Genomic DNA, 12,319 nt, shown 5'->3' with positions numbered 1-12,319 from the left:
ACAAGAGTAAAAGCTCCGTTTCTTTCTTTCTTTTTTTTTTTTTGAGACAGAGTCTCACTATGTCACCCTCGATAGAGTGCTGTGGCATCACAGCTCACAGCAACTTCAAACGCTTGGGCTCAAGTGATTGTCTTGTCTCAGCCTCCCTAGTAGCTGGGGCTACAGGCACCCAGCACAACGCCCAGCTATTTGTTTGTTTGTTGAGCAGACTCCAGGCCTGGTTCAAACCCACCAGCCCCAGTGCATGTGGCTGGTGCCCTAACCACTGAGCTACAGGCACTGAACCAGTGAGGCTCTGTTTCTACAAAAAATAGAAAAATTAACTGGGCATAGTGGTGGGTGCCTATAGTCCCAGCTATTCAGGAGGCTGAGGCAGGCGGATCTCTTGAGCTCAGGAGTCTGAGGTTGCTTTGAGCTGCAATGATGCCACTGTACTCTAGCTTGGGTGACAGAGTAAGACACTTTCTCAAAAAAAAAAAAAAACACAAAAAACAAACTCTTCAGTGGTGGAAAATGTGATTAAATAAATGTTACTATCTTAAAAGGTGATATTTGCAAGAAATATACTTGCATGGATAAATCATGTGAGACATTATGGTAAAAATAACTCCTTCATCCTTTCATCTTAGAATTCAAATTTCGAGAGTATACAACAGACTGCAAGAAGCATTGCTGAGCAAGCTCATGAGCTGGCCTATGACCCAAATTATATGTCCCCTTTTGCACAGTTTGCATGTGACAACGGATTGAATGTGAGAGGTAAGCTTTCTTTGAGCAGGTCATAGGGACTAACTGTGCACATGATGTCAGTGGAGTGGGAACATTCTGGGCTCTGGGTAGGTGTCCTTTCCCAGCTTCCCAGCTGAGCACCAGTGGCCCTGAGCAAGGTCAGGAGAGCAAGTGCACGTGGTCATGTCTTTCCCTCAGAGGGTGCCCTTCAGAACTGGACTTGATTGGCTGCAGAGGCTAGGCGGAACCTGAAGCCCTTTATTCCCACCTCTACACTGCTTGAACCTGAGCCCACAAGGTCTCCAACTCTGCCCAGAGGGCCTAGACATTCCTAATAGTTCAACATTTGTCCTTCATGTGTCTGACATTTTGTTTCTCCCTTCCTCTGGCTTTGTGGGACTCATTGGCAATATTTGACTGCCAAATTGCCACAGCAGGTTTTGAAAAGGGCAGCAATGTGAAACTGTCCTTGACCGAAGAGTCCTTCTATCTGCTTACATGACATGTGACTTTGGGAGCAAGCCAGTGGTTCAGTCTCAGGGCAGGGTGATATATTGGTGCTAGCATATCAGAACTAGTAAAATTTGTTAGGTTCTTGCTGATGTAATATTGTAACATGCAAAGCATTTCTTAGCCCTCCAGAAAATGTTAAAATAGAAAAAGGCACATACCATAGCTGGTTGGCAGATTAGAATACAAGGCTATTCCTAGTTTCAAAACATTGGATATATTTGTCCAAGTTGAGATTGTGGGTAGAAGCCTTTAACTTTCTTGTCAGATTTACTGTGATTGATGTAAACAGAGGATGCAGTGGCCATTTTATAATAACAAAGTTCCTATTCTAAAGGAGCAGGGAAGTTTTGTTTTGTTTTTTTAAGCTTCCATTAAATAACATGTTGTTCCTTGGTGTTTTTTGTTTAACCATTTTCTTTTTTCTACTAGGGTATATTGACCAACCTAAACTGCCTGAAATGCAAGCATCTGTCTCCTAGTACTTATTTAAGCCCACATTTTTTTTATTAATGTTTCCTTTTAAAATATATTAATTTATCCATTGTAGGTGGAAAGCCAGATGACATTACCGTCCTTCTTTCAATAGTGGCTGAATATACAGACTGACTCACCAAGCTGTCAACTCCTGCCTTTACTTTCATCATCCTAAATTTCCCCTGCCACATGTGCTGATCCTGCTGGCAGGACCACGTTTCTTTGCCACTGATCTCAATGGCTAGTGATGTAAGCCTTTTGGAGACCTATTGAGATCTTTGTTGAGAACCACTACTGTCATTCACTAGCTCATGTCTGCCGGCAGCAATTGAAGAGAATCAAGATTTGAAGATTGGCCTTCATTTCTCATTGTCCTTTCCATGATGGGGATGGAGGTGTTCAAAGGCGCCATGGCTGTTTATTACTTTTCAGAAGTAGTTGAAGCATTGAAAATTAGTAATGCTGGTAAAGTGAATTCAAAACTACAGTGTGCTAAAGGGATTTTAAAAGTCTAACAAATCATACATAATTATACATCTACTAGAAGCATATGTTATTCATCAGAAGAAATGTTACACGTGTTACTCCACAGGCATAGTCTTTGTTATGATGATTGGGTGTGGCTTTATATTTTCATTATAAACTCCTGTTTTTTAGGGGCTTATAATTCTGTTCTAAAACACTTCTCTGGGCTATAAGATTTTGATCCCTAAAGCTTTTTTGTTACAGATTAGGAGAAAAAATCATATGAGTTCTGTGGATGAAAATATTTCATGCTTTTTTAAAAAAGTGCTTATGTTCCTATGAATAAAATGTTGGCGGTTTGTCAATGAGTCTAAATCACAGGCTATGGCCTGTCCTCCAGGAGGGGTAGGGGAAACTCTTGACCAATATTTTTTATTGGAAATATTACTTAAGATTATAAAACTCCTCAAAGCCTGGAAATTTAATGTTATGGCTAAAATTCTTCCTTGCTGTCTGTTAGGATACCATTGTATGGGAGCACTAGGCCCACTGCTTGAGAACAGACAGCTGTAACTTTGAATTTTGTTGGATTTTAATGGTCATGCTACCTACCCATAGTGTTACTCTCAAACCTTTTATTAGTAGCCTTGCTTTCTATAGAGCATGCACCAAATCCCATGAATCCATGTAGGAAAAGCACTGTGTGCACTGGCAACAGCACAGAAGTCCATGTGCAAGACTCCTAGTGATCTGACATTTGCAATTGCCCCAAACAGAAATTTAGGGGGTTCTGAATCAAGCTTAATGTTTACAGTTTCCAAATAGCCATTTTGCAGTGTATAGTTTTCTTATAAAACTACCCCGCATTCGGTTTTCCCATTATCTGCAAGCTCAAACGTATTTTTAAGGTTTGTGTACAAGTTGACTGCTGTAAAGATATATATTTTTGGGTCAGTTTTTTTCCTTCATTAACTTGGTGGTAGAAAAATATATATACTTAGAAATCCTTAAATTAAAGCCATGTTTTATATATAAGTCAGGTAACATTGGTGTATAGATGAGAATGCAATTAAACCTGATGAGAATCTACTTGAGAATATAGAAAGTCTTTTTCTCTAAAGGAGATACTGACTCCCTGGTTTATTGCATTAAAACTTATGTTTGAGGTTACCTCAACTTGTTTTAAAAAGATTTTGTTTTGTGAATTTGTACTGTATATTTGAGTAACTGTCAAGCTTTTGTTTTATTTAAAATTGTTTAACATGTACCATGTACATGTCATTACTATATTTCAATGCATCATGCTTGTAACAGGCATTTCATTTATAATAAGAATGAGTTATTCATTTGTAAGCCGTTCAGTAATTTATCTACTATTCCTAAATTGGCATAATGTTAGATATCTATTTTGAATCACCTTTAATTACATGTCAGAATGCCTTAACTACCCTAACTTGACAAAACAGAATTCTTTGGTAGAGGAGATGGGGGGTGGGGTGGGAAAGGGGATATGGCGGGAGACTATATTTAATAAGGAGAAATCATCATGCTATGATGAAACATGGAAGCATGAGTGGCAAGTGGCGGGGTATTTATTTTGCACAAACTATTTGTGGTCTCTGTGTATTTAAAAAGTAAAGAAAGTTGCATCCAGAGGGTTTTATTGGAAGGAATACATTTATATTAGGACTGACAACTTCAGCTCATTCGAGTTTTTATAACAATTGATTTTGGTCAGAGGTTTGTAGCCTTACTTGTGATCTGGATATATTTTGCATACATTGTTTGATGCCTACATTTAATTCCTGGCAAAAGCAGTGCTGGTCAAGTTACTGATGTCTGTCTGCTCTCATTTAACCCATCAAACACAATCTTTGTAAGCTAGATTGGTGGTGTTTTACATAACTCAAAAATCAACTTTTTGAGAAATGATTGTTAGAAATTGACATTGTGTTCCAGTGACACTGAAAATAGTGGGACAAGAATTGAGTTTCACAGTGGAATTAACTTTAGACCTGATCCATAGATTAGTGGCATAAAAATATTTTCTTCTTCCCCAGTCCTTTCTGTGTTGTTCACTTAATTTGATGACTGCCAGGTGTCAGCTGGAGTGCTCCTTCACAAGTAACTCCTCCTACTCTCAGTGGTCAGAGGCTGTCTGTGTTGGACCCATAGTAGAATTTTCCAGATTATAAACCCAAGCTTCCATGGGGTATGACTCAGATATATCAGTTGGTAAATCTGATTCTGAACCCAATGTGTGTTAATTGTATTTTAAATCAGCAGTATGCATGTGCACACATACACGCGTGCAAACACACACACACAGGCGTGCACACACATCCTTGCCTCATGTAATGGACTTTTATAACAGAAGAGAAAATTTGGATTTCTAAATTACAAATGGCAAATTATTTATCCCTCTCTGGATGCACCAAAGACCAGTAAAGTTTATAGCTTTTCCATCTATATTTATAAAGCAATACTGTATTATAAAAATCAATATTTTTATCACATGCTTGAAGTTTTTATTTTGTTCTGTTTTAAAATGTGCACTCTAAACATATCAGAACCTTATTTCTTCCTATGAACTTAAGCTGCCTGCGCACAACAAAAAAATAAATAAATAAAAAAACTTACCAAATGGAGATTCAGTAGAGACCATAGGCTCTTAAAAACTGGAAGAAGAAATGAGGGGGGAGAAAACAAGTTGTTTGTCCTCAATTACTGTACTCGCTTGACATGGTTGATGGGTACTAAATCACAAAAGAATCCATTCCAGGTGTGAATTTCTGGGGGCTGGGCTGTGTCTAGATTAGAAACTCGATTTCAAGCTTTGCATGATGGGAGATCATCCTCTCCTACCAGCTGCTTTTATTCTGATTAGTACAATAGCCTGAAGATGGAAACTACCTTCCATCTACCAGCCCATCACATCTAATAACAAAGCAGGAATTGTGGGAATTTACTGAATCAGCTTTGAGTGTTCAGAAGATTGTAAACAAGACTGGCTAGAACTGTAAACGTTTGTACTTTGGATGAGTTCATGGTTCCATGTCACCTTATACCGGCTATCTTTGTTAGAAGCTACAGCATTCAGTTTCTCTGGAAACTACCACATTTTTGCATTTAACCAGTTTTACAATATCAACCAAAATCTGCTTATAAAACAAAATATGAAGCAGAAAATATTTGGATTCTATTTGTTTAAAAAAATTTCTTTTCAAAATTGAAAACTAAAAAGTATCCATATCAAATATCTTGGCTGTTAGCAGGTAGTTTGTGGCAAAGATGGCTAAATACTGAAGCAAATTTGAATCTGTGTATACTAATGAGCTGCTTTTTTCTGTTGAGACTATCATTATCTGTCTTACCCAAGACGCAATTACCTGAATTGGATGTCTGAAATATAAACTTATGCAGGAATAGTTGTGTAAATACATTTAAATAAACTGTAAAGATATTTAATAAATATAGTATTTATACTAATCTGTATATTCCTTTTGGTCTGAATAGTAACTAAATAAGACTCTAGCCCTTGATACAGAGTTTGTTGGTCTCTATCAAGTCCTCATTCCAAGCTTCCTATTTAGTCTAGCAATGAATCTTAACTTCAGAGTTATCATTTTCAGTCCATTGCTATAACTGCCTTAGCTCTTCTTCACCGGTTTACTTCATCATTTACTTCAGTCCATTGCTATAACTGCCTTAGCTGTTCTTCAGCTGGTTTACTACATCACTTAGCTTCCTCAAAAATTCATCAAATATGGAATGGAAAATACAGACATTTTCCCAGTGGAGGCTTTGTACCTTCCCTATAGTATGGAGTGAAGCTATAAAAAATTTTGTTGTACAGTCATGTATCACTTAATAGAAGGGATATGTTCCAAGAAATGTGTGGTTAGGCAATGTTATGACTCTGTGAACATCATAGAGCACGGATACAAACCTAGATGGTGCAGCCTAGTATACACTAGGCTATACAGTGCGGCCAACTGCTCCTAGATTACAAACCTGTACTGGGATGTCATGGTATTAAATGTAGCTAGTTGTAACACAGTGGTAAAGATTTATATCTAAACAGAAACAGTACAATGAAAATATTTTTTAAATGGTACACTTATTTAGGACAGATCCATTATGATACTATGGAACCACTGTCATTTGTGTGGTCCATTGCTGACTAAAGTTGGTACAGGCTCAGCGCCTGTAGCACAGTGGTTACGGTGCCAGCCACATGCACCAAGGGTGGTGGGTTCGAACCCCTCCCAGGCTAGCTAAACACCAACAACTGCAAGCAAAAAATAGCCGGGCGTTGTGGCAGGCACCTGTAGTCCCAGCTACTCAGGAGGCTGAGGCAAGAGAATCGCTTAAGCCCCAGAGTTTGAGGTTGCTGTGAGCTATGATGCCACGACACTCTACCAAGGGTGACATAATGAAACTCCTCAAACAAAAAAACCAAACTTGTGGGCGGTGCCTGTGGCTCAAAGGAGTAGGGCGTCGGCCCTACTATACCGGAGGTGGTGGGTTCAAACCCAGCCCCGGCCAAAAACTGCAAAGAAAAAAAAAATTGTCACAAAGTGCACAGCTGTATTTAAACTTAGCACTCTGTATCCAAGTTCTAAAATCCAAAGCATAACACAATTTAACAGTGTAACTCGCTTGTAGAGGGCAGTGCTGCATCCAGGTGGTTTACTGATGATGCTGCTTTCATGACCTACCCCTTCCCTTTCCTCCATCTGTTTTTTCTTTTCTTTTTTTTTTTATTACTATTAAATCATAGCTGTGTACATTAATGCAATCATGGGGCACCATACACTGGTTTTATATACCATTTGACATATTTTCATCACACTGGTTAAATAGCCTTCCTGGCATTTTCTTAGTTTTTGTGTTAAGACATTTATATTCTACATTTAGTAAGTTTCACACGTACCCTTATAAGATGCACCATAGGTGTGTAATCCCACCAATCACCCTCCCTCCGCCCATCCTTTCCCCTCCCCTCCGCTCCCTCTCCCCTTTCCACATATTCTTAGGTTATAACTGGGTTATAGCTTTCATATGAGAGCCATAAATTAGTTTCACAGTAGGGCTGAGTACAATGGATACTTTTTCTTCCATTCTTGAAATACTTTACTAAGAAGAATATGTTCTAGCTCCATCCATGTAAACATGTAAGAGGTAAGGTCTCCAACTTTCTTTAAGGCTGCATATACCACAATTTATCATGTACATATACCACAATTTATCAATCCATTCGTGGATCGATGGGCACTTGGGCTTTTTCCATGACTTAGCAATTATTAATTGGGCTACAATAAACATTCTGGTACAAATATCTTTGTTACAATGTGATTTTTGGTCTTCTGGGTATATACCTACTAGAGGAACTGTAGGATCAAATGGCAGGTCTATTTTTAGATCCCTAAGTGTTCTTCAAACATCTTTCCAAAAGGAACATATTAGTTTGCATTCCCACCAGCAGTGTAGAAGTGTTTCCTTTTCTCCACATCCACGCCAACATCTCTGGTTTGGGGATTTTGTGATGTGGGCTAATCTTACTGGAGTTAGGTGATATCTCAAAGTACTTTTGATTTGCATTTCTCTCATGATTAAGGATGATGAGCATTTTTTTTCATATGTCCGTAGGCCATACGCCTATCTTCTTCAGAGAAGTTTCTCTTAAAGTCCCTTGCCCAGCCTGAGATGGGATCACTTGTTCTTTTCTTGCTAATACGTTTGAGTTGTCTGTAGATTCTAGTTATTAAACATTTGTCAGAGACATAACCTGCGAATATCTTCTCCCATTCTGAGTTCTGCTTGCTTTACTTACTATGTTCTTGGCTGTGCAGAAGGTTTTTATTTTGATCAGGTCCCAGTAGTGTATTTTTGAAGCTGCTTCAACCCGGAGGTCCTCCTCATAAAATATTCACCCAGACCGATTTCTTCGAGAGTTTTCCCTGCACTTTGTTCTAGTATTTGTATAGTTTCATGTCTTAAGTTTAAATCTTTAATCCAGTGAGAGTCTTTCTTAGTTAATGGTGAAAGGTGTGGGTCCAGTTTCAGTCTTCTACAGGTTGCCAGAGAGTTCACCCAGGACCATTTGTTAAATAGGGAATCTTTTCCCCACTGAATGTTTTTAATTGGCTTGTCAAAGATCAAATAACGGTAAGTAGCTGGATTCATCTCTTGGTTCTCTATTCTGTTCCAGACATCTACCACTCAGTTTTTATGCCAGTACCATGCTGTTTTGATCACTGTGGGTTTCTAGTATAGTCTGAGGTCTGGTAGCGTGATTCCTCCTGCTTTGTTTTTATTTCTGAGTAATGTTTTGGCTATTCGAGGTTTTTTATGATTCCGTATAAAATTATTATTTTTTCAAGATCTTTAAACTATGACAGTCAAGCTTTAATCGGGATTGCATTAAAATTGTATATTGCTTTGAGTAGTATGGACATTTTAACAATGTTGATTCTTCCCAGCCATGAGCATGGTATGTTTTTCCATTTGCTAACATTTTCAGCTATTTCTTTTCTTAGAGTTTCATAGTCTCTTTATACAGCTCTTTCACGTCCTTTGTTAGATAAGCTCCCAAATATTTCATCTTCTTTGGCACTACTGTGAATGGAATAGAGTCCTTAACTGCTTTTTTAGCTTGACTATTGTTGGTATATATAAAGGCTACTGATGAATGTTGATTTTGTAACCTGAGATGCTGCTATATTCCTCGATCACTTCTAAGAGTTTTGTAGTAGAATCCCTGGTGTTTTCCAGATATATAATCATATCATCTGTGAAGAGTGAAAGTTTGATCTCTTCTGACCCTATAAGGATACCTTGATTGCCTTTTCTTCCCTAATTGCGGTGGCTAAAACTTCCATTACAATGTTAAAGAGCAGTGGAGACAACGGGCAGCCTTGTCTGGTTTCTGATCTGAGTGGAAATGATTTCAACTTAACTCCATTCAATATGGTATTGGCTGTGGGTTTGCTGTAGATGGCCTCTATCAGTTTAAGAAATGTCGCTTCCAGGGCAGCGCCTGTGGCTCAGTCGGTAAGGCGCCGGCCCCATATACTGAGGGTGGTGGGTTCAAACCCAGCCCCGGCTGAACTGAAACCAAAAAAATAGCCAGGCGTTGTGGCGGGCGCTTGTAGTCCCAGCTACTCGGGAGGCTGAGACAAGAGAATCGCTTAAGCCCAGGAGTTGGAGGTTGCTGTGAGCTGTGTGATGCCATGGCACTCTACAGAGGACCATAAAGTGAGACTCTGTCTCTACAAAAAAAAAAAAAGAAAGGAAATGTCCCTTCCAATTTTCTTAAGTGTTCTGATCATGAAGGGATGCTGGATATTATCAAAAGCTTTTTCTGCATCAATTGAGAGAATCATATGGTTTTGGTTTTTCATTTGTTTATGTGCTGAATTATACTTATTGATTTACGTATATTGAACCAGTCTTGAGAACCTGGGATAAAACCGACTTGGTCATGATGTATAATTTGTTTGATGTGTTGCTGGATTCTGTTTGTTAGGATCCTGTTGAATATTTTTGCATCAATATTCATTAGTGATATGGTCTATAATTTTCTTTTCTAGATGGGTCTTTTCCTGGTTTGGGGATCAGGGTGATGTTTGCTTCATAGAACGTGTTGGGTTAGTATCCCTTCTTTTTCTGTATTTTGGAACAGGTTGAGTAATATAGGTACTAGTTCCTCTTTAAAGGTTTGGTAGAATTCTGACATGAAGCGATCTGGTTCCGGGCTTTTCTTTTTAGAGAGATTTTGTATTGTTGATGCTATTTCAGAACTTGATATGGGCCTGTTCAACATTTCCACTTGATTCTGGCTAAGTCTTGGAAGGTGACATGCTTCCAAGTATTGGTCAATTTCCTTCAGATTTTCATATTTCTGAGAATAAAGTTTCTTATAATATTCGTTAAGGGTTTATTGAATTTCTGAAGAATCTGTTGTTATTTCGTCTTTGTCATTTCTGATTGATGAGATTAGATATTTTACTCTTCTTTTCCTGGTTAGGTTGGCCAAAGGTTTATCTATTTTATTGACCTTTTCAAAAAACCAACTTTTTGATTTATTGATCTGTTGTGTAATTCTTTTGTTTTCAATTTCATTTAATTCTGCTCTAATTTTGGTTATTTCTTTTCTTCTACTAGGTTTGGGGTTGGAATGTTCTTCTTTTTCCAGTTGCTTGAAATGTCCCATTAAGTTGTTAACTTCCTCTCTTTCTGTTCTCTTGAGGAAGGCTTGCAGTGCTATAAATTTCCCTCTTAGGACTGCCTTTGCGGTATCCCAGAGGTTCTGATAATTTGTGTCTTCATTGTCGTTTTGTTCCAAAAATTTGGCAGTTTCCTTCTTAATCTCATCTCTGACCCAGCTATCATTCAGCATAAGGTTATTTAACTTCCATGTTTTTGTATGGGTATGCAGATTCCTGTTGTTACTCAATTCAAGTTTTATTCCATGATGGTCCGAGAAGATGCATGGAATAATTTATATTCCTTTAAATTAACTGAGGTTAGACTTGTGACCTAAGATGTGATCGATTTTGGAGTATGTTCCATGGGCTGATGAGAGGTATGTGTATACAGTTTTGTTGGGATGAAATGTTCTGCAGATGTCTGTTAAATCCAAATGTTGGATGGTTAGGTTTAAATCTAAAATATCTTTGCTCAGCTTCTTATTGGAGGATTGATCCAACACTGCCACAGGAGTGTTGAAATCTCCTACTATTATGGAGCTGGAGGAAATCAAGTTGCTCATGTCTGTTAGAGCAGACATCCTCAAACTGTGGCCCATGGGCCACATAAAGCAGTGTGAATTGTATTTGTTCCCATTTTGTTTTTTACTTCAAAATAAGATATGTGCAGTGTGCATAGGAATTTGTTCATAGTTTTTTGTTTTAAACTATAGTCTGGCCCTCCAACGGTCTGAGGGACAGTGTATTGGCCCCCTGTTTGAAAAGTTTAAGGACGCCTGTGTTAGAGTTTCTCTTATAAATTGAGGTGCATTTTGGTTGGGTGCATAAATATTAATAATTGAAATCTCATCATATTGAGTATTACCCTTAACAAATATGAAGTGACCATTCTTATCCTTCCTTACTTTTGTTGGTTTAAAGCCTATTGTATCTGCAAATAAAATTGCAACACCTGCTTTTTGCTGATTTCCATTTGCCTGAAATATGGATGACCATCCTTTCACCCTGAGTCTATATTTATCTTTTAAGGTAAGATGAGATTCTTGCATGCAGCAGATATCTGGCCTGAGTTTTTGTATCCAGTCAGCAAACCTGTGCCTGTTTAGAGGACAGTTTAAGCCATTCACATTAATGGAGAATATTGATAAGCCTGGTAAAATTTTGGGTATCGAGTTTTTCAAAAGTCCAGTGGACATATTTAATCCTTTCGCATTATGGAAGTTGGAGTTTGATCAAAAGTTTGAGTGAGTTTACTTTTGTAGTAGAGGATTGGACTGGTTATTATGGAGGATAGGTCTGAGAATATCCTGAAGAGCTGGTTTGGTTATGGCAAATTTCTTCAACATATGAATGTCATTAAAGTATTTAATTTCTCCATCATAAATGAAACTCAGTTTAGCTGGATACAGGATCCGGGGTTGAAAGTTATTTTGTTTTAGATTAAAAGTTGATGACCACCTTCTTCAGGCTTGAAAGGTTTCAGCAGAGAGATCTGCAGTCATTCTAATATTCTTCCCTGAATAGGTAATGGTTTTCTTACATCTGGCTGCTTTCAGAATTTTCTCCTTCATATTAACTTTAGTGAAGTAATTATGATATGCCTGGGGGATGTCTTATTCAGGTTGAGTTGTGCTGGGGTTCTGAAACTGTCTGCTATCTGAATTTCAGAATCTCTTGGCATGTCTGGAAAATTCTCTTTCATAATTTCATGCAGAAAGCCTCTTCATTGCTTTCAGGGATTCCAATGAGGCGGATATTAGCCTTCTTCAAATTATCCCAGAGCTCTCTGAGAGAATGATCTGTTTTTGGTCTCCATTTATCTTCCTCTTTGAGAGTTTGGGGGTGTTCAAAAGCTTTGTCTTCAATGTCAGAAATCCTTTCTTCTGCTTGTTCCACTCTTACTGAAGGATTCTATTGTATTTTTC

The 12,319-nt window shown here is 38.1% G+C and overlaps 1 protein-coding gene across 1 annotated transcript in view; it reads left to right on the top strand.

Annotated features, from left to right (window-relative positions):
* Positions 1-5,670, top strand: part of PPTC7 (protein phosphatase targeting COQ7) — a 47,978-nt gene extending 42,308 nt beyond the window's left edge. The window contains exons 5-6 of the mRNA XM_053588893.1: positions 630-759; positions 1,790-5,670. Coding sequence (XP_053444868.1) covers positions 630-759; positions 1,790-1,848 — 189 coding nt within the window. The 3' untranslated portion in view covers positions 1,849-5,670. The remainder of the gene's footprint in view (positions 1-629; positions 760-1,789) is intronic.
* Positions 5,671-12,319: the final 6,649 nt, after the last annotated feature.

This window comes from Nycticebus coucang, chromosome 4 (assembly GCF_027406575.1).
Source record: "Nycticebus coucang isolate mNycCou1 chromosome 4, mNycCou1.pri, whole genome shotgun sequence".
Classification (NCBI taxonomy): domain Eukaryota; kingdom Metazoa; phylum Chordata; class Mammalia; order Primates; family Lorisidae; genus Nycticebus; species Nycticebus coucang.
The sequence above is the reverse complement of the archived record's forward strand: the minus strand, read 5'-3'. Positions and strand labels throughout refer to the sequence as shown.